Source organism: Suricata suricatta, chromosome 1 (assembly GCF_006229205.1).
Source record: "Suricata suricatta isolate VVHF042 chromosome 1, meerkat_22Aug2017_6uvM2_HiC, whole genome shotgun sequence".
Classification (NCBI taxonomy): domain Eukaryota; kingdom Metazoa; phylum Chordata; class Mammalia; order Carnivora; family Herpestidae; genus Suricata; species Suricata suricatta.
The window spans coordinates 183357181-183379260 of record NC_043700.1 but is presented as its reverse complement, the minus strand read 5'-3'; the positions used below and the strand labels follow the sequence as shown (position 1 = coordinate 183379260).

The 22080-nt window shown below is 44.5% G+C and overlaps 1 protein-coding gene across 1 annotated transcript in view; it reads left to right on the top strand.

Moving 5' to 3' along the window:
• Positions 1–22080, top strand: part of CC2D2A (coiled-coil and C2 domain containing 2A) — a 136881-nt gene that overhangs the window by 78041 nt on the left and 36760 nt on the right. Inside the window, exons 18-27 of the mRNA XM_029948558.1 lie at positions 1825–1981; positions 4913–5060; positions 8172–8310; positions 10568–10771; positions 13022–13114; positions 14743–14834; positions 15783–15797; positions 17917–18084; positions 20896–21001; positions 21194–21303. Of these exons, the coding sequence (XP_029804418.1) occupies positions 1825–1981; positions 4913–5060; positions 8172–8310; positions 10568–10771; positions 13022–13114; positions 14743–14834; positions 15783–15797; positions 17917–18084; positions 20896–21001; positions 21194–21303 (1232 nt within the window). The remainder of the gene's footprint in view (positions 1–1824; positions 1982–4912; positions 5061–8171; positions 8311–10567; positions 10772–13021; positions 13115–14742; positions 14835–15782; positions 15798–17916; positions 18085–20895; positions 21002–21193; positions 21304–22080) is intronic.

Genomic DNA, 22080 nt, shown 5'->3' with positions numbered 1-22080 from the left:
ATTTTTTTTAATTTTTTTTTTTGAGAGAGAGACAGACAGAGTGTGATCATGGGAGGGGCAGAGAGAGAGAGAGGAGACACAGGATCTGAAGCAGGCTCCAGGCTCTGAGCTGTTAACACAGAGCCTGATGCAGGGCTCAAATTCATGAACTTTAAGATCATGACCTGAGCCAAAGTCAGACACCCAACCAACAGAACCACCCAGGTTCCCCTTTAAAAGATATTTTTAATAGAGACCAAACATCAACTTTTTACTGATAAAGATGAATTTGGAGAATGTGGCTTACTCGTGGGCTTCCTGCTACACCCTGAATCAGGTGAACTTGGCTACTCTGCACAGGTAAGTTCTGACTATCACAGGTCCCTTGGTGCACCCAACCTGTTAGAATGGCGTACAGTGGGGGCACCTGGGTGGCTCAGTTGGCTAAGCATCCAACTTTGGCTTGGGTCATGAGCACATGGTTTGTGAGTTCAAGCAAAGCCAGCTTCAGATCCTCTGTCTCCCTCTCTCTCTCTCTCTCTGCCCCTCCCTTTCTCTTTCTCTCAAAAGTAAACAAATATTAAAAAATTTTTAATAAAAATAAAAGAATAGCTCACAGTGATATTAAGTCTGGGGTGCTGAGTTCAGTTCTTATGTAGTATTTGCCTTTGTCTTTGCCCCAGTAGACCCTCCAAGCTCAGTCAGCCCTCTGGCAAATTCGCGCTGGTAGATACCAGGGAGATGGGGCCAGGATGGCAGCCTAGCACAAATTCTTCTTCACCTTCATCATCGGAAAAAATTCATACAATATGCCTTGTAAGGGAGGGTGGCTGGAGAGGGTCCACAGAGTCCATAGTGTCATCGTGCATTCCATTGGTAAGTGAGAAGTATTAATCAGAGGGGGACTCTATTGCACAAGAAGAAAAATATGAAGATTTAATTAATTAATTCACTTTTTAATTAGTAAAAGTGAAAGGAGTGGAATCAGCATTTTAGAGAAATGTGTACCAGCCAGAGAAACCTCTTGGAAGGAAAACATAAAACATAGGAAAGAAGCCAGAAGAGCTGTAGATATTTTTCCATCTTCTTCCATAAAAGAGAAATGATCCAAGGATACAAGAGAAATTTGATCCAATGGAAAAAGGGCTCCTCTTGAAACTGCATTGTGTATTCATAATCTATGGTTGCCTTGACATTGGATCTTTCATCTCATAATGACAGCAATACAACAAGACAGGCCGCCGTAATTAGAGCCACAATTGGTCTAGTTTGCTCCTGCTTGGAAAAAAGTCAGAGAAGGAGCTGGTAGGGTTTCAGCAGCTAAAAAAGCTGACAGCTCTTGAAGGAATGAATCTGAAAGACGTACTAAATAGTAGATTTGAACCTGATACTCTAGAATTCGTCTAGGTATGATACTCCTCCTATTGCCTTTGAGGTTGGTGTGAATAATAAATCATCTAGTGGTGTGTCCATTTTATCTCACCCATTCCACCTGATGGTATTACCTTCTCAAATAACATAAACCAGGAAAAGGAGGAAGCCCATTCCCCCAGATAACCTGTGTGTTAGTTTGAAATGGAAACAATTGTGATAGACTGCTACTGTGATTAACCCAACTCTCTACCCCAGGAAAGTAGGCTAGACAAGAGGACAGGATGTCAACAACTTGGCCACAGATAGGGTGCAATTTAGTCTCCATGGGAACCAAAACACAACTCAGCTTTTCCACTCTGAAATGGGTGCTCCGGGCTAGAACAGTGATTAACAGAGATAAATGGACTAAATATCTGGGAGTGGGCACACTCTTAGTATTTTTATGTGTCTGTTTCTCTTCCTCAATTTCAGGTATATGAAACAGTTGGACACAGTGGTACCACTTTGCTGGCAGAAGTGTTTCTGCCTATTCCTGAAACAACCATTGTCACTGGAAGGGCTCCCATTGAAGAAGTGGAGTTTAGCAGTAATCAGCTCGTGACACTGGACCATGAGGGTGTTGGAAGTGGTATGGAAAGCTAACTATCCTCAGTGGTCCATGGTTTTACTGTCAGATATGAACATAACTTTTTTTTATTTTCAAACAACCAGGTAATTATGAAACTGCTTTCAGAAACTCAAATTAAAATGATGATATATAATATTTGCAGTCATTTTTTATATACTGCTGGTGGCCAATAAACTCATAAAACTATGCGAGTATAAAGTAGTTTGACAATGTGGATCAGGACCTTTGATATCATAGTTTCTTCTAGGAATCTCTTCTAAGAAAAATAATTTGAAATGAGGACAATGTTTTGTGCATTTAAGATGTATATCATGGTATTATTTATATGGCTGAAAAGTTTTTAAAAACTTAAATAATTATAATAGGGGGATTAGTAGTTAATATTCTCTCTCTTATCCCCTATAATTGTAATCGGATACATGATGAACCTTCTCACTCTGTCCACCATGTTGCTTAACCTTAATGTACTTGCTATCTCTTTCTTTCACTGCTGTATTCTGTGACACTTCTTAAATCTGTCTTCCAAGTCATGAATTCACTCTTTGGCTGTGTCTAATCACTGAAATGCATCACTGAGTTTTTCATCTTATTTACTGTATCTTTACCTCTAGAAATTCTATTTAGTTCTTTGTCAATCTGTCTGCTCAGTTCTGATAATGTTTTTCCTTTCCTCAGACTTTTAATCATTTCATTGCTTTTATTCATTCATCACTTCATTTATTTTTAAAAACATATGACAAACATTTTTTTAGCATTTTGTATCTGATCATTTCAGTACCTATCTGCTTATTGGTATGATTCTGTTGCCTCTTATTCATGGTGCCTTGTTTTCTTGTGTAGCTGCTGATTTTTTATTGGGAGCAAGCATTTGGCAATTTATCTGCAAAAATTCTTTGGGGTTCAAATCCAGTCACCAACCTAAAAGTCTGAAGACATAGGGGCACCTGGGTGGCTCAGTCAGTTAAACATCTGACTCCGGCTCAGGTCACAATCTCACAGTTTGTGAGTTCGAGCCCCACGTTGGGCTCTGTGCTGACAGCTCAAAGCCTTGATCCTGCTTTGGATTCTGTGTCTCCTCTCTCCCTGTCCTTTCCCAGCTCATGCTCTGTCTCTCTGTCTCACTCTTCAAAATAAACATTTTAAAAATAAATAAATAAATGTCTGGAAACCTAGACCTTAGTTCCTGTTCTCACATTGATAAGCTCTGTGACCCTAGTAATTATATAATCTCTTTAAATATCTTCTACATTCATAAAATGAATCTAAGGATACCTCCTTTTATGTCCCTTAAGGTTATTTTGAAGACTAAAGTGGATGTTCAATATAAAGTAAAGATCTCTGAAAAAACACAAAGATGCTATTGCAGTGTCATAGTGGTATTATTTTGTGCTAATAATATTAAGTGGAACTCCAGGGTATGAAGTCGCTATTTTTTTAATGTTTATTTATTTATTTTTGAGAGAGATAGAGATTGAGAGGAGAGAGAGAGAGAGAGAGAGAGAGCGCATGCGCACAAGCACACATAAGTAGGGAAGGAGCAGAGAGAAAGGGAGACAGAATCTGAAGCAGGCTCCAGGCTCTGAGATGTCAGCACAGGGCCCGATGTGGAACTTGAGCCCAGGAACTGTGAAATAATAACCTGATCCAAAGTGACACTCAACGGACTGAGCCACCCAGGCGCCCCGAAGTCACTTTTTCAGTGCTTGAAAATCTTTTCTTCCTTTAGTTGATTAAACAAACTGCCCCAAGGCTTTTTATCATTAATTTCCAGTGGGTAGAAGCCAAATCAGGAAGTGAGGATTACTGATACCGATACCGTAGTAGCCTAGGATTAGCTAACATTTGCTGAATGGTCCCTGTCTTCCAAGCACTAAGTTCCCCGTATCTAAGACCGCACCTAACACAAGTCTCCTTATTTGGGTGCACTCTTTCCCTAGGGCACTTGACCTGTTTCTTCTGCCAAAAATGCTCTTTCTCAAGAAATGTCTCGCTTCCTTACTTTTCTCAGGCCTTTATCCAAAAGTCCCCTCTCATGGAGCCTCCCCCACCACTCCATCTAAAAGTTCAGCCCATCCCCACCCCCAAACACATATTTTCTGTGTACACTCCATAACTTATGGTTTCTCTTCACACTCCTCACTGTCTAACCTACCATACACATTCCTCTTATTTCTCTTATTTATTGCCTGTCTCCCCTGCTGAAGTAGGAACTCCTTGAGAAGAGGGATTCTCATCTGTTTTGTGTCTTTACTGCCATCTGCAGTGCATAGAATAGTGGCTGGAGTGAAGCAGAGGCTCAAATAAGTATCTACTGAATCAGTGAATAATTGGATGTCTTCATAGGAATCTTTTTTAGGAGGTATTCTTAGTATCCCTATTTTATGTATAATGAACCTAAGACTCAGAGAAGTTAAATCATCTGACTGGTCGCACAGCTGTCAAGTGGCAGGACCAGAAGATGCACACAGAGGGTCCCACTCCAAAGTGCCTCCTTCATTCTAGTCTCTACACTCTTCTGTCAGAGAGAGAACCAAGTGGCCAATTCTGCGCGTCACTGCCTGAAGGATTTCAGTGGGCGCTGCTTTGTTTTTTATTTATTTTTGAAAGACAGAGACGGCGTGAGCAGGGGAGGGCCACAGAAAGGGGGAGACACAGAATCTGAAGCAGGCGTCAGGCTCTGAGCTAGCTGTCAGCACAGAGCCCAATGTGGGGCTCAAACTCATGAACCGTGAGATCATGACCTGAGCTGAAGCCTGACGTTTAACCAGCTGAGCCACCCAGGTGCCCCCAGCTGACGCTGCTTTGAATTCGGCCTCCCGCCCTACAGACCCTAACCTCTCCTTTTCATTCATCTGCTGTCTGCTTTCTCACCAGCACTGGGCTTGCTACCTTTTTCTAAACAGTGTCTTGTGTAATCTGGTGTCTCCCTAGGAATACCCTTCTCGTTTGAAGCTGACGGTAGCAATCAACTGATTCTAATGACCTCGGGGAAAGTGTCCAACAGTGTGGCGTGGGCCATTGGAGAAAATGGGGTCCCTTTGATTCCTCCACTGTCACAGCAGAACATTGGGTTTAGAAGGTAATGTGTGTCTATAATAAATGGATGAGTAAAATCAGTATTGGCATCAATGATACCCAGTGGGGGCGAAAGCTTGCAATCCCACATTCTTTCCCTTTATTCTCATGTGCCACTAATTTCATGGCTTTTTATTGTTCTTGAAGTAAAAATTAAAATATTAATCACCTGATAAATATTAGAAGTTTAGTGGTAAAGGAACAGCAAAAAGCATGTTGCCTGGTTGAATCTCTTCAGTAACTCTGTGAAGTATTCTTTTCTCCATTTTATAGACAGCGGGGGGGGGGGGATGCAGAGCCTATGATTGTGTATATGTGGTCCTCAATGTGAATGCTGATTATTATAGACCCTTCTGGTTATAAAGGTCTCTGTTGTCAGTTCTCTCCCTCGATTGCTAGATCCTTAGGTTCCTACCCAGAACAGAAAAAAGGTGCTCTGTGCCTCACTATACATCTCTAGAGACAGATAAATTCCTTGTGGTTGGTGTCTGCCCAGGCAGCCTGGACTTTGGGAGCCAGGTGTCCTCAGTTCGAGTCTGCCTTCTGTCCTGCCTCAAAGATGGGTCTTGAGTTCCTCTTTAACCATTCTGGGCCTCTGTTGCCTCCACCATAAAATAAAAGGACTTGGGGCACCTGGGTGGCTCAGCTAGTTGAGCATCTGACTTCAGCTCAGGTCACGATCTCAAGGTTTGTGAGTTTGAGCCCCGCATCGGACTCTCTGCTGTCAGCGCAGAGCCCATTTTCACATCTCCTGTCCCTGCCCCTCTCTGTCCCTCACCTGCTTGTGCTCTCTCTCTCAAAAATAATAAATATTAAAAATAATAAGTAAAAGGACCTCTCTCGATCATCAGGAAGATAGTTTCTACATCACAACTTAGAAACAGAGCAGGCTGGCTATGTTCCCTTTCTGCCTCCTCCCGCCCAATTTCGATGTCCCTGTGGTGAGAACAAGGAGCATCTATCTGCTCAGCACCTTCTCAGTCAGGAGGCTGGCAGCCCCGTCCAGTGGAGGCCTCCGAGCATCCCCGTTCTGTCCTCATCCCACTGCGCTTCACACCAGGGACGAAAGCTCCCAGTCTTCAGGAGGGGAGGTAAAACAGTGTGAATAACAAGAAACGCAGCGCCGTGACTCAGTGGTACTAACCACACGGCCTCCAGGGAATTATGTTGTGTCCCACGTTGGTGTGTGAATCCGTTGCGCATTCATTTTTTTCTCCCTCTCTCTCTCTTATATGTTAACCTCAGCTACAAGGGGTCCCCAGTTGTGTGGGAAGTGAGGCTCTCAGGATATCCTGCCCCAAATACGGAGGCTTCTTCTCACTGGCTTGGATCCAGGGACTTGGGACACTTCTACGTCCCGAGCACAGTTGTAGGGATATTTCTGTTTGGGGGGGCGGGGTTTGTTGGTGTTGTTGTTTTTTAGTTTTATGGAGATATAAGTGATACATGGTATGAGTTTACGGTGTACAATGTAATGACTTGACACATGGATATGTTGTGAAACAATCACAGTAAGTCTACTTTACATCCATCCCCACACATAGTTACAAATTTTGTCTTCCTTGCCATGAGAACTTTTAAGATCTGCTCTCTTAGCAATTTTTAAATATACAATAAAGTACTGTTAACTGTAGTCACCCTGCTGTGCATTAGATTTCTGGAACTTATTTATCGTATAACGGGAACTTTGGACCTTTTGACCACCTTCACCCACCCCTCTGCCACCCCACCTCTGGCAACCACCAATCTGTTCTCTGTTTCTACAATTTTTTTTAGATTCCACATATGAGATCCCACATTACTTGTCTTGCTCTGTCTGACTTATTTCACTCAGCATAATGCCCTCAAGCTCCATCCATGTTGTTACAAATGACAGGATTCCTTCTTTTTTATGGTTCACATACCACATTTTCTTTATCCACTCACCCACTGATGGACACTTCAGCTGTTTTCATGTCTTGGCAATTATAAATCATGCTGTGATAAACATGGGGGTGTAGGTAGCTCTTCAGGACAATGATTTTGTGTCCTTCAGATATATATCAGAACTGGAATTACTGAATCATATGGCAGTCCTCCATTTAATCTCTTGAGGAGCCTCCAGACTGTTTTCCAGTGTTTGTTCCAATTTACATTCCCACAAACAGTGCACATGGATTCCCTTTTCTCTACATGCTTGCCAACACTTAGTATTTCTTGTGTTTTTTATTTTAGCCATTCTGACAACTGTGAGGTGATATCTCAGCTCGGTTTTGATTTGTATTCCCTGACGACGAGTGACATTGAGCATTCTTTCATGTGTCTATCGACCATCTGTATGTCCTCTTTGGAGTGACATCTATTGTGGCCTTCTATCCACTTTTAATTAGATTATTTCTTTTATTGCTATTGATTTATGAGTACCTGTATATTTTAAAATTTAATTCCTGGGGCATCTGGGTGGCTCAGTTGGTTAAGCGTCTGACTTTGGCTCAGGTGATGATCTCACGGTTCATGGGTTCAAGCCCCGCGTCAGGCTCTGTGCTGACAGCTAGCTCAGAGGCTGGAGCCTGTCTTCAAATTCTGTATCTCCCTCTCTCTCTGACCCTCCCCTGCTTGTGTTGTCTCTCTCTCTCTCTCAAAAATTAAAAAAACAATTAATGATTAAAAAAATTAATTCTTATCAGATGTGATTTGCAAGTACTGTCTTCTACCATTCATTCTTCTCTATTATCCCTAAAACATATTTTTTATGTTTATTTATTTCTTTCTTGAAACAGAGACAGAGTGAGCAGGGGAGGGAAAGAGAGAGAGGGAGAGAGAGAATCCAAAGCAGGCTCCATGCTGTCAGCACAGAGCCCGATGTGGGGCTTGAACTCACAGGTCGTAAGATCATGACCTGAGCTGAAATCAAGAGTCATATGCTTAACCGAATGAGCCACCCAGACACCCTCCCCAAAACATATTTAATAGCAGTCATCAAGTAAAGAAAAATGGCAAAGCCCCTTCCTTAAGATCAGATTTTCTCCCTTTGACGTAACAGCCTCCTTAAGCAGTGCTGTCCCTGGGATTTTGCAGGCCTGAGGCAAACTGCTCTGGGAAGAAGTCCATTTCATGGCATGAACTTTTTTTTCAGTGCTTTGAAGAAAGCAGATGCCATCTCATCCATTGGCACATCGGGACTGACAGACTTGAAAAAGTTGGCCAAATGGGCAGCGGAGTCCAAGCTCGACCCAAATGACCCCAACAACGCCCCTTTGATGCAGCTGATCTCGGTAATGTGGCAGAACTGTGCACACGCCCAATTTCTCCCACTTGGGGTGCTAATGATGGAAATGGCTCAGCCCTTTACACACACTTTTTTTTCACGCCATGTTCGCCAGTGAGATCGTGTTTCAGAACACAAGTGCTGGGTTGGATGACAGGTTTAAAGCCCAGCTTTGCCCCATCCTGGCTGTGTGATCGGGGCAGGTGCTCCTGCTTAGGCACTGTGACATCCTCACAGTGTGGCCATGAGGGCGTGCAATGATTCAGCTCAACAGTTAGCTGGGCACACAATCGGTGTGCAATAAATACTAGCTGTTGTTATGGCACTGCTGCTCCTCTTACGTCTAACCTCGGCAAAACCCTGTAAAAGGCCTGACTTGGCCCCTCCCGTGGAGAGGAACAGAGTACAGATGCTCAGAGTCACCTGCTCAAGGTCACACGGCCACGGATCCAAGTCCATTTCAGAGCGTGTGCTCATTCATCACACCTGGTGGGGGCTTTTAAGAAATGGTGGTTTTGTTTGTTTTCCTGTTTGATGATTAGTTAGATTATCATTTTGATTTGATTTAAGTAGGTATGAGATAAATTGCTGTGTCTATCATAACATTCAAAATTCTTCAGTGAATTTGTAAATAAAATGGGACATTAGTCACTAAATTACAAATACAATCGTTTTTACTCCCAAGTAAAATATAATAATATTTTAATAAATAATAAATAAATATTCCCACAAAAATATAATAAACAAGTAGAAGCTCCAGAAAGTGACCAAAGCCACACATTCTGTAATCCTGTTCACTAGTGTGAGGTGATCAGCAGGGTAACTGTAATTGGGATAACATTTTCATTTCTGTGCTAGACTTTCCAAGGTAAGGCTCAAAGCAAGTTTGGGTTTATTCTGACTTTTGCCTTTATAAGTTTTCTTTGCAACTCAACAATACTTCTTAGGGAGACTAAGAGAAATATTAGGAAGAATAGAACACATTACCTAGAGTGTAGTCTGTTCCAGAAAGAGGTTTCAAATCACGTTTCAGTGACTATGTATGTTTAAGTCAGCAGCAATATAGTAGAAGTGTCACCTTTGGGTTTTTTTTTATTTTTTCTTTTTAACTATTTGTCTTCGCATAGAAGGACAAAACACAGGATGACCTTCCAGACCTGTCTCTTTTTTGTTTTAATCTTTTTAAAATATTTATTTATTTTTGGGAGAGAGTGCAAGCTGGGGAGGGGCAGGTGGGTGGCGGAGGTGTGGGGAATCAAAAGGCCTGAAGCAGGCTCCAGGCTCCACACTGACAGCCCGGAACCTGACGTGGGGCTCCATCTCAGAAACTGCAAGATCCTGACCAGAGCCACAGTCAGCTGCTCGACCCATTGAGCCACGCAGGCACCCCAGGACCTCTTTTTATGGATTTTCACAGCAGGATTGCCTTCCCCACAGCAAAGTCCCAGCAAATCTCTCCTCCCTGGCCTTCCTTCTGCAAGGAGGAGGTTGCCACTGGCAAAGCACCCAGCAAACAGACACCTGGGCAGAGTGTGGCCCCACCCGCTCGGCCTCCCAGTGGTGCCCTGGGCCAGTGTGCGGGGCGTCAGGGACTGGCACCCAGATCTGTCCCTGGATCTCTTTACTCAGTGACCAGGGCCCTGAGGTGCTGTTTGGAGACAGAAGAACATGGGCTTGGAGCTAGTAAAGGTACCTCTGGGGCCTTTATCCACATATGTGCATAAATATATTTTAAAAATTCCATTTTGTTAAATATATTTTTTAATTATATTAAGCTATATTTGTTTATAGTTTATATTTAAGTTTAAAGTTATATTATGTTATATTTAAAATGTATTTGTAATTTATATGTATATTAAAAAATATATAGAAATTCACATATTAGATCTTATTATAACACTGTGTATATAAGCAACTTTATTTCCTGTAGGCACCTAATAATATACTGATATAAATCTCTCATTTTTCAGTCTGTATATTTGCATAACACCTAGGAGGGAAGTGTGCATACCCAAAAAATGAACTTTATGATTGTTTTTGGAAAATTTATTTGCAGTACTTTTTATGGCCAGAACATGAATATAAATAATAGCACCTGCCTCATTACCATTATATTTTAACATACATTGTCGTTAAATGCGGGGTGTTTCAAGGCTCCCAGTCTAAGAGAGCTAAGCTTCCATTCCCAAACCCAAAGCCGGGTGCTGGGTTTCTTCAGGGGTGATCTGCCAGCTACCCAAAGTTGTGGCTCTTCTGTTTTCTAGGTTGCTACTAGCGGTGAATCTTATGTCCCTGATTTCTTTCGACTGGAACAGCTTCAGCAAGAATTTAACTTTGTTTCAGATGAGGAGTTAAATAGATCCAAACGATTCCGGCTTCTTTGTCTTAGAAGCCAAGAGGTGCCAGAATTCCGAAATTATAAGCAAATTCCAGCATATGACCGAGAAATTATGGAAAAAGTATTTCAGGTAAGAAATGGCCATGGAGGAGTTAATACAGTAATAAGAGATGTCTGTAGCCTATTATGCGCATATTTTCTTTCGTGTTCTCTGTAGTGATGTTGGGTTGTTGTTTACAGTGCTTCATATAACTTCCATTATTTTTCTTAAACTTAATGTTCAAGTAATCTCTTTGCCCAATGTAATGACATATAAACTCAGAGAAATTAGAATCGTAAGGTTGAAAAGTATCTTATGTGTTAATATGGGAAATTATCCTGCCACATTATAACTGTCATTCAGTGCCATTTTAATCCATTCAGTATTTAGAAAGCCGGTAAACACTGAGAGGGGCATGGCGGGGGCAGATGCTGAGAGCCATTTCTGAAGTAAGGCAGGTTTGCAAGGCCTCCCACCATCAGATGGCAACTGGCATCTACACCCACTCAACCCCCACTCAATTTCTGCTTGAGCACCGACCCCCGAGGCACCTGACTGACTGATATCAGGAGTGACTTGCTTTCTGATGTTAAAAATATATGAATTGTACCTTACGAAAAAACTTGTTATAGGAGTTTCTTCTTTTGTGATTATAGGAGCAAATGTTACCTTTCCTGAGAAAACCTGTTTTTCTTCCCCTCAAGAAAACAGGCTATTGACCCCTGCTCACAAATACCTAACTCTTGCCTTTGCTATGCTAAAACTTTGCCTTCTATTTGAATGCTAAGGATCCCTTCCTATCCCATAAGATAAGCATCTAGTCACCTACTTCAATCTCTATTGGTAAAGATTATGCACGATTCTTCCACCAGTCTATGTTCTGGAAAATTTTTACATACCAAAGAATTTGTTAACAGAAATTATTGTCTAAGGCAATTGCCACTTCTGTTTTGTACCCCATCATTTTTTCAATAAATAAAGCTGATTCTCGGGTCAGAGCAGAGACGCCTGACTGGTGATCAGAAAGAAGCTAAGGCTCTCTCGCTCCCTTTCACCTACACCATCCATCCTTCAGGGAGCCCTGGACCTGCTGGGGCTGGACTCCGGCAGGGGAGTTGGGGGGGCTGAGGGGACGGCGGGGGCGGGGAGCCACTGGAGTCTCAGGTTGACAGGGCAGGACAGAGGTGGAGTGGGGCATCCTGGGCACAAGCTTAGGGGAGGAGGGCTCTGGGCAGGTGGGGATCCTTTGAGGTGCTACAGGTAATAGGCCAATGTAGGCAGGGCAGGCCAGAGAAAGCCAGATGGCAAGTTAGTGTTTGTTGAGGTAAATGGGGAGTCATTAGAAATTGAGACCAGTATGATCTTATTCTGCAGAAACTATAGAAGCAATTGGAGAATATTTTTGGTTACTTAGTTTTTCTTTGTATTAGTTGGGATTTGTGATGGTAAATGATAAAAAGCCAACTTAAGCTACTTTGGGCACCAACGGGAGTTTATTGGATGATGAAATGCCACAATAGGGTTAAATCTAAAGGGATGTGAATGGCAGGAGTTCGCGTGTGCCCCGCGGACACCTGGATCCAGAACCTGAACACCCTCCCCCCGCCCCCAGCGCCAGGACTCCCGTCCGTCCTGCCTGGGCTTCCCTTTGTCTTCGTTGTGGGCTGCCTGGTCACGGCGTCATCCAATTCACATCTAGTGGCTTCAGCCAGCAGAGAGAAATGTGTCCCCTTGTCCCAAGCTTAAACATCTTGGGAACAGCTGGTTTGTTGCCCAGGCTGGGTTAGGAGCCACCCTGGGAAGTGAGTTGTGGCCAGAGAAGGCTGAAGCAGGACAGGGCAGCTCCCCCGGGGGAATTTTATTGATAGAAAGAGCAAAGAGCAGCAGCCTGAGACAAAACTAACCCATCCACCACTCGCCTCCAGGTGGAGACCCAAGTCAGCTGCAGCCAGAGGCTCTTTACTATTTTTGCCATTGCTCTACTTAAAATAGAAAAGACAAAAATGTAAGCAGAGGCTTTGGCTAAGTCGCTTGGACGAGCTGAGCATCTGGAGTCTCTCTGTGATCTCTGCCTCTGTGTCTTCCTACATGAACATCCTGAGTTGTAGCTGCTTTACAGAATTATCCTCTACTTAAAAGGCAGTTCAACCAACCAGTTCCAAAACCCGCATACTGCATCAAAGGTCAATTTTGAAACCAAAAATGAAGAGGAAGATGGAAGAAACATTTAGAAACATAATTTATTACTTAAACCACATGGGATAAATTCTCTCATCTCAAGAAGGGCATGGGAGGGTACTAGTACTTTAAAATCATAAAATGATTCCTTTTTGATCTTAGGACTATGAGAAACGGTTGCGAGACAGAAATGTAATTGAAACCAAGGACCACATAGATACCCATAGGGCCATAGTAGCCAAGTACCTCCAACAGGTAAGGAAACTCGTTTTACAGAGTCCTCACAGGGGGGAAAATAGCTAGAACCCTAAGACTAGGGGGAGGATGGTCTTTATTCTTTTAAGTTCTCTATGGGATACTTAACTGTCACTTATTTGCTTATACTTACAGATAAGAAATTAATAGCCATCTTCATCTTTTGAATGGTGAAACACTGGGATGTATCTCAGTTTATTATCCGTGGCTATTTACACGGGGTATGAGTACAAGAGACACAGTTTCTAAGTCATGATTTTTCTCATATTTGAATGTTTGCATCATATCATCTTGTAATGAAAAAGTTTAATGAACCTCATACTAACTGCCCTAATGCACTAAAACTTGAAATATCCATTGCCCTTCCTTTCTTTAATAAATGTAACTTATAAGAAATGTTATAGTCACTACAGTACATTTTCCCCATCTAGTTGATCTACCCTCCAGCTCCTTATAAGAAAACAGTTTGTGACATTTAAAAGGCCCTCTATTGGGGCACCTGGGTGGCTCAGTCAGTTAAGCGTCTGGCTTCGGCTCAGGTCATGATCTCATGGTTCGTGGGTTCAAGCCCCGCATCAGGCTCTGTGCTGACAGCTAGCTCAGAACCTGGAGCCTGCTTCACATTCTGTGTCTCCCTCTCTCTCCCTGTCTCTCAAAAATAAATAAAAGAACATAAAAAAAACTTTAAAAAAATTAAAAAAAAAGAGACCCTCTATTTAAAGAATAATTAGAGAGGCACCTGGGTGGCTCAGTCAGTTGAACATATAGCCTTGAGATTGTTTTTGGTCATGATCTCATTATTTGTGGGTTTGAGCCCTGCATTGGGCTCTGCACCGACAGCTCAGAGTCTGCTTGGGATTCTCTCTCTCCCTTTCTCTTTGCCCCTCTTCCACTTGGTCTCTCTCTCTCTCTCTCTCTGTCTCTCTCTTTCTTTCTGAAAATAAACTTAAAAAAATAAAGAATAATTTAAAAGTAAACCAGTCTAAGGGTGTCTGGGTGGCTCAGTCAGGTAAGCATCTGACTCCTGATTTCAGCTCAGGTCATGATCCCAAAGTCGTGGGATCAAGCCCCACATCTGGCTCTGTGCTGAGTGTGGGGCCTGTTTGCAGTTCTCTCTCTCTCTCTCTCTCTCTCTCACTCTTTCTCTCTCTCTGTCTCCCCTTTCTGCCCCTCTCCCTGCTCGCACTCTCTCTCTCTCTCTAAAAAAATAAAAAGTAAACCAATCTGAATAGAGAAAGAACTCCAGAATCTGAAATGCGTGTGCTTCAAGATCAGTCTTATTTTTTGCAATTGTTCATTCATTCTGCAAAACCTCACTGTCATCCACCAGGAAACTTCCCAGGTCCCAAGAATGTAGCAGTGAACAAAACAGAAGCCACTCTGCCTTAGGGAGCTTCCACTAATGAGCAAAGCGGGGTGATTTATAAGGGAAGAAAAGTGCAGCTGTGCTGGGCGGGCAGAGGTGCTGGCGGACTGAGGTGCTGGGCAGACTGAGGTGCTGGGCGGACTGAGGTGCTGGTGGACTGAGGTGCTGGCGGACTGAGGTGAACCCTCAAGAGGGCTTAGGGAGTGAGCTGTGAAGTCTGTGTGACAGGAACATTTTAAATAAAACACGTGTCTGTCCTCAGGTTAGAGAATCGGTGATAAATCGTTTCCTAATTGCAAAACACCATTTTCTCCTTTCGGATTTGGTGGTAGAAGAAGAAGTTCCCAGTATCAGGTAAAAGCAAATCTTTGGTTTCTTATAAAAATTATTTTTACTGTATTGTATTAAAATTTTCATGTAAACACAGAATTCTTGTGCTGTGTATGGGATGCATTTGGGCCTCCGGTAATGCTGGGACCCCGTGGAATGTGACCGATGCCTAACGGTCACCTCGGTTGGACGGGCTCGTTGAGCAAGTCACATGAGATGCTCTGCATCGTTCCACCTCCACTGCGCCCAAGTCCACTTCACAGCCTTTGCCAGTTCCTCCCTGCAGTCAGACTGTGTCTGACGGCTGTGCCCTCCTGCACACGCCCCTGCTCCCCACCTCCCCCTGCCAGACTGCCCCTCGCTCCCCTACACTAGGCAGAGGGGGTGGCCAGGAACTAGGACCGCGGCCCCAGGTGGGGGGCTGGGGGGAGGCAGAGGGCTGCTGTTTGTTTGGTGAGGGGCCAGGGCAGCAGAAAAAATGGAGATTTACATAGAAGTTGGGAACGGACTGCATTTGATTGATTGATTTCCCGATGACTTAGAATAATCCTTAAATTTTCTCAATTCAAAGTGGAAGCATGAAAGATGAAAAATAACTCTCTCTATTGGTGGTCTTGTGTACTCCATTAACTTCCTGACCCTTTCTGTGATTAAATCTCTTGATCTCCTAAAAAGATGATTTCCTCCGCTTGTATTTCCTGTCCACCACCAAGTTGGGAAGGAGACAAAAAACAAAGGTCTATCCATGGCAACTCCTGTCTATGACGTGGCCTCCAACTGTATACAGAAGGGGGGGGCTGTCCCCACACAAATTCATGCAAACTTTCCCTCTTCGTTCCAGGCCCAGAGTCCAGTCACTGAATGTATTTTTTCAGTCATGAAATTTACACTTTAGAAGAGATGATGTTATTTCATGCTGTTTTCCCATTTCATTTCTCTTTTTTCTTTTTCTGCTTTACTTTCTGCATTAAGTTCTGAACGCTCAGGGTATGTTCTTTCTTCTTTTAATTTTGGTTTGTTCTTAGCATTAATCTAAGATGTTTCTATATTTAATGGTCCCAGCCACCAAGATGTCCCCATGCTGACTCCTGGGAGGGCAGCCAAGCGTCCTGAGAAAAGTCACCTCTGGGGGAGGGGAAAAGCTTTGACAGAGGGAAGGGATGTGCCACAGTAGGAATCCCCCCCACCCCCCCCACCCCCCGGCTAAGGTGTCCCTGTGAGGTCCCTAAGTGCCGGTTGGGTGGGTGTCCTGGTACAGTGATAAATAAGACAGGCTTCCTTGGCAAGAACATGAACCTTGACGGCATTATGCTAAGTGACATAAGTCAGACAAAGACAAATACTGTGTGATCTCACTTCTATATGGAATCTTAAAAAGCCAAACTCCTCAAAACAGAGTAGAACGGCGGTTACCAGTGGCCAGGGGCTGGGAGAACGGGGAGGTGTTGTTTACGCCTTACAAACCTGCAGGGAGTAGATAGAAAAGTTCTGGAGACCTCAGGCACAGCTGGGTGAATAGAGTCGGGACTGTGTCATAAACTTGAAAGTTACTATGATGGTATCCCCACAAAAAGGCAATGATAAGGATGTGATGTTCTAGAGGCGTTGGCCGAGACCACGGTGGCGATCATTTTCCAGTATGTAAATACCAAACCAACGTGCTCCGTGCCTGAAAGGCAGTTGTTCTCTGTCAATTACATCTCAGGAAAAATAAATTAAAAATACTAAAAGGTAGAGAATAAGGCCCACACAGAAAAAGAGATTTGCAATACCACTCTCCTCACCCTCTTTTTTTTTGGTGGGGGAAAGACAGGTACTCTTCATACCTTTACATTATGTTAACATGTGACGGGGCCGCTCTCGTTTTAAGTGAGTTAAAGATAAATATATGTAAGGATTTTTAAAAGAGGAAGAAGAGGCTGTTTAGTCAGAGTGACCGGGGTTGGAATCCCAGGTCTCTCTTACTTGGGAGCCTTCAGCAAATCCTGTCACTTCCCAGACACCGGTCACCTGTGACCTCCAGAGCCTCCAGTTTCTTCATATGAGAAATGGGGTAAATGCTCTACTTGTCAGGATTAGAAATACTCTTCATACAGCACCTCACGCTCTGCTTGACCCATAGAAGATGCTGGTAAATGGCAGTTGCTCTGTGAGACAGAAGACCCTGGGGAACAAGTGGGCCCCCTTGGGAACTGCCTCCCCCCACAGGTGGCATGTGCCCCTTGGAAAGAGGCCGCCCACCAAGCAGGCTCCATGCTCTCCGGGAGGAAGGGAAGTGTAAGCAGGGCCACCTGAGGCCGGCTCTGTGCAGCTGGCCTTGTCCCCTGGCGCCGGGGACAGTAGCGTCAGCTTGCGGGTGCAAAGTCACATCTGTGCTTCTGTTCAGGCTCCGGGCTGGCATTGAATTACCCGCTTCATGGCCCTTTCTCCCCCGCACGATCCCCCAACAGTGCTGCCGTCCTGGAAGTGTTTACAGGATTTCACCTCAATGAGAGGGAAGGGATGAGAGGGACCCTCCTGCCCCTCCCCTTCCACTGTCATCACGTCACCGTCATCTTCCCAGCAGCCACCTGGTTTAGGGCATCCATCAAGTACGGGGGTGCTTTGCATACACCCCCCCTACTTTATCCTCTCTGCAACCCCAGAAGGTAGAGATGATTATCCCCATTTTACAGATGATGAAAGAGAGACTTAAAGAGGTGAGGTAATTTGTCCAGGGTCCAAGAGTGGAGCCAGGAGTCCCGGGGAAATGCCTTCGGGCTCAGGAGAGGGAGCGCCCCTTCCAGACCAGCCGTGCGGCTGGGCCCCTGGGGCAGGGAGAGCAGGAGAGCACCTGCCTGTTTGAGCCTGGAGCAAGGCGGGAAGCCGGAGGAGCCCGAGCACACTTTTCTGCCTCTGATCCATAGCAGCTGAAACCGATCTCAGTGGTCCATACCAGAGGCTCTCCCCAATCTCGGGAGAATTTCTTGACGATTTCCACCCTCCTTAGACAAAGAGGTTTTCAGGGAGGCTTTGAGGGGCCTTGGGGGAGAGTTTGGGAAGCTGTCTCACAACTTTCCAGATTTTTCTTTTCCACAGAGTCCTAATCTTGTTCTGTAATCATTAGCATTTTGGGGCTAAGCCTTTTCAAGCTGGCAGAACAAAAGCGACCACTGAGGCCAAGGAGGAAAGGCCGGAAGAAGGTGACGGCCCAGAACCTGTCTGACGGAGACATTAAGGTGCTGGTGAACATTATCCGGGCCTATGACATCCCCGTGAGGAAGCCGACGGCAAGGTGAGAGCCGTCGGGCCGCCCTGGGGTGCAGAGGACAGGGTCCCCGCCAAGCGGGTCACCTCTTTCTAGCACGTCCCCTCCCACTTTTAACACAGTCGCTGTTCTGTCCAGGGATGGGGGGAGGTCTTTTGGAAGCCAAAGGCCTATCAGTTGCAAGTAATAAACCAACTCAGTCAATTTAGGCTAAGAGGGGATTGATTGTACTTTAAAGAACTCAAGGTTAAGAGGAACAGTTAAACTACACGGTGGACTGACGCTCTTCTGAGGCCCCGTCTGGTCTCTCTTGCTTGGTTCCCTCCGTGGGTTTGCTTTATTCTTCTCCCCGTGAGGGAAGCTGTCCATTCAGCCAGGGTACCGTCCGCCAGGCATCAGCTTCTCAGGAGAGAATCTGAGGGTTCTAACTTGAGTCAGGTGTTGGTCCATGGTCTACTCACCTATAACCAGAGAGGCAGGGTCCCCAGGCCAGCCCTGAAGGTGGGGAACAGTTTTCAGAGAAGCGGGTGTGAGCCAAGCAGACATCTGAAAGGTGTTATGTCCTAAGTTCTGAATATACACACAATGAGCATAAAATGTGACTTCCCTTTAACCTGCTCTGAGAAATGAGGGATGTCTGCCGTGTTCCACTGCACTGGGGTGAAGGGGGGCCCCGCACCCATAGTAAGATGGCCCTGAGTTCCTTATCCCCTTAGAGAACAGAGATGAGCAAGAATTAAAGAAAGAGAGAGCGGGGGAGGGCGCTCTGTGCTCGGGGGTGAGAGCAGTGGTCTTGTAGAGTAAGAAAGAGCAAGAATTAAAACTTCCATCTGCCGGTGCTCTTGCCGGTGTAACGAGGCAGGCTGTGCTTTCTTGCCCATTCACCAGTTCCAGGCACTGTGCTAAGCCTCTTTCATGTACATTATTTCACTTACTTCTCACTATGATTACTATCTCCATTTTAAGAAAGGGAAAATATCTGGGTGGGTTGTCCAGGGTCATCAAGCATGGTCCGACCCACAGAAGAACACCGTTCTGGCCTTTGGCATTTTCTTTCCTTTCTAGAGTCTTCCCTTTAAATTAACCCCCCCATCCATTCTGTCGCCCTATTATTTTTATTAACTCTTCCACCCATCACAGAACATTTGATCGTCACCAACTATTCCCAGCATTTGATTACTAGTAAATTAGTAACCAGATTTAAGCTTTTGAATTGCTAAATAGCCACAGCCCAACCCCTTCACCTTGATTGTATGAAAGCCCAACTGTGGGGAGAAAAGCTGTTTTTTTCAAATAATGTATAGGGGCGCCTGGGTGGCTCAGTCGGTTAAGCATCCGACTTTGGCTCAGGTCATGATCTTGCAGTTTGTGGGTTTGAGCCCCGTGTCGAGCCCCGTGTCAAGCTCCGTGCTGACAGCTAGCTTGGAGCCCGTCTTCAGATTCTGTGTCTCCCTCTCTCTCTGGCCCCCCACCCCGATTGATCTCTCTCTCTCTCTCTCTCTCTCTCTCTCTCAAAAATAAAATATCATACAGGTGTTTCTCTTCTTTTGGTCTCTATAAAGTATACTTTTTTAATTTTTAAAGTTTATTTATCTTAGAGAAAGAGAGCAGAGCCTGACACGGGGCTTGAACTCGCAAACCATAAGACCTGAGCCAAAGTCCGACACTTAACTGACTGAGCCACCCAGGCTCCCCTCTTTAGAATATTTTTAAGTGTTAAACCATTTCATTCAAATTACAAGGAAGGTTAGTTGATCCTCTGTGTTCTACGTTTCATTGTGGGCTCATCCAGAAAGGTCAGGTACCAACTCTTGCATTAAGCCTGCCTGAATCTTAACCCTCTACCCTTACATCTGACTAAATAGATTTTTTTATTTTTTGTCCACCTCTCTGTACTGTTATGGTCCATGCCCATCCCTATGGTCTAACGTGTATTCCACTGTACTGTGATTGTTTCTTTACGTGTCTACTGGCCGTTTTAGTTGGAGCTGAAATGTGTCTGATTTGCCTTCTCAGCCCCAGAGTCTAACACAGGGCCTAAAATACAGTAGGCACTTCACAGCTGTTTTTGTAAAACCGGAATCGATGGTATTCCAAAAAGAAAAAGGGTTTCTCTGGCAGCTGTTGTGTTCAATATCCCACGTTTATTGTCTCATGATTCGTCTGAAATCCTTATCTGGGAAAATGTGAGACAATTTATACTTTGCCTGGTAATGAAGGGGAAATACTTGGTAAACCATAAACTTCAGGACAATATGCAGGCGTGTTTGTTGTTAGGATGAGGGGACTGGTGTCTGGGAGATACTCTCTGGAGATGACCTTCATTGCTTTTTTCTTAAGAATCCTGAAAGGGAAAGAGGGCAAGACCCACAGCTCCTAACCCCAGCTAGCGATCTCTGAGCATCTCTTTCCCATCGAGGTTGGCAAGGCCTGGAGAGAGGGGTTTTACTTAGGACAGGTGGCTCGAGGCTCCTGGAGAACGCAGTCACAGAGAAGGCAGCGGGAGGGGAACTGGACAGAGACAGGGCAGACCGGTCAGGGGGCTGAAGATTCGGCTACCTGAGGGGGACAAAGGCTCTCTTTTGTTGGGGGAAAAGACAGATTCCTCACTAGGGCACCCCCTGGGAGAGGACTGGGTGGAGAGGACCGTTCTCTCTGTTCCAGCCAGACATGTAGGCCTAGGGGTAGAAGTTGGGATGGCTCTAAAAGCTTTCTGAGGTGTCCAGAAACTTAGAGAAAATGTCTGTCACCAGAGCCATACCTCTGTGGAGAAGCCATCTTGCATATCTCATTAGGCCTTTGTTGTCATTAATTTCTGTCCTACATTTTCCCACCTAGCAAATTCCAGCAGCCATCAAGATCTTCAAGGACTTTCAGCGAAAAGCGTGCCGCCTCCCCAACCACACACAGCCCAACCCACAGTGCTGACTACCCCCTGGGCCAGGTGAAATACTTCAGTGCTGGGTGTCCGCTTAGAACCTTGCCCCTTAAGAATTGCCTACAAATCTTATCGTCTCTTTTCTGCTTCATTTTCTTTGGAAACATACTATTTGGTAAACATATTCTACCTCTGCTAAGAACAAAATAATTCAACTAACTGTTAGGGACACTCACAGTCTGCTCTTTTGTTTTTAAGGTTTTAGTCCGTCCTTTTGTAGAAGTTTCTTTTCAACGAATGATCTGCCACACGACTACAGCGGAAGGGCCAAACCCCAGCTGGAACGAAGAACTTGAACTTCCATTTAGGTGAGTGTATTTTCTTCTTTAGGGAACTATAGGATATTTTGAAGAGATGTGAATAAAATGGAGCCCCGGGGAGAAATGGCCACAGTGAAAGGTTCTGTAGCTAGTGAGGGGGGACAAGATCCAGAACCCTACACCAAGTCCCACTCTGTTCCTCTTGTACCCCAATGGACAAGAGTAAAATGGAAAAATGTCCAACTCTTGAAACTCGGGTTCACTGTTGGGACACTCCCATGCCTCTCCAGGCTCTGGGTTTTTTGAGCCCTAAATTTCCCTTGACCCCATGGCCCCTAAACTGCTTTTCCTTTGTTCTTGTCTCCCTGACTCTGGAAGCTTAAAATAAACTCCCTAATCTGTAACCCCCTATTTTCCATAATTATGCTTTCTTCCTCCCCAGAAATAACACATAGGGATTTAAAACTTTGATTAGGGGTGCCTGGGTGGCTCAGTCAGTTAAGCATCTGACTTCGGCTCAGGTCATGATCTCACGGTTCGTGGGTTCAAGCCCCACGTCAGGCTCTGTGCTGACAACTAGCTCAGAGCCTGGAGCCTGCTTCAGATTCTGTGTCTCCTCTCTCTCTGACCATCCCCTGCTCATGCTCTCTCTCTCTCTCTCTCAAAAATAAATAAAAACATTTAAAAATTTTTTAAATAAAACTTTGTTTAAATTATTTTAGATATTTAAGACTCATTATTTCAGATCTTGAAGCTTCCTTAAAAATTACCATTCTACCTTTTAGAGAAGAAATGAAGACCCAAAGATGGAAGATGACTTGCTTA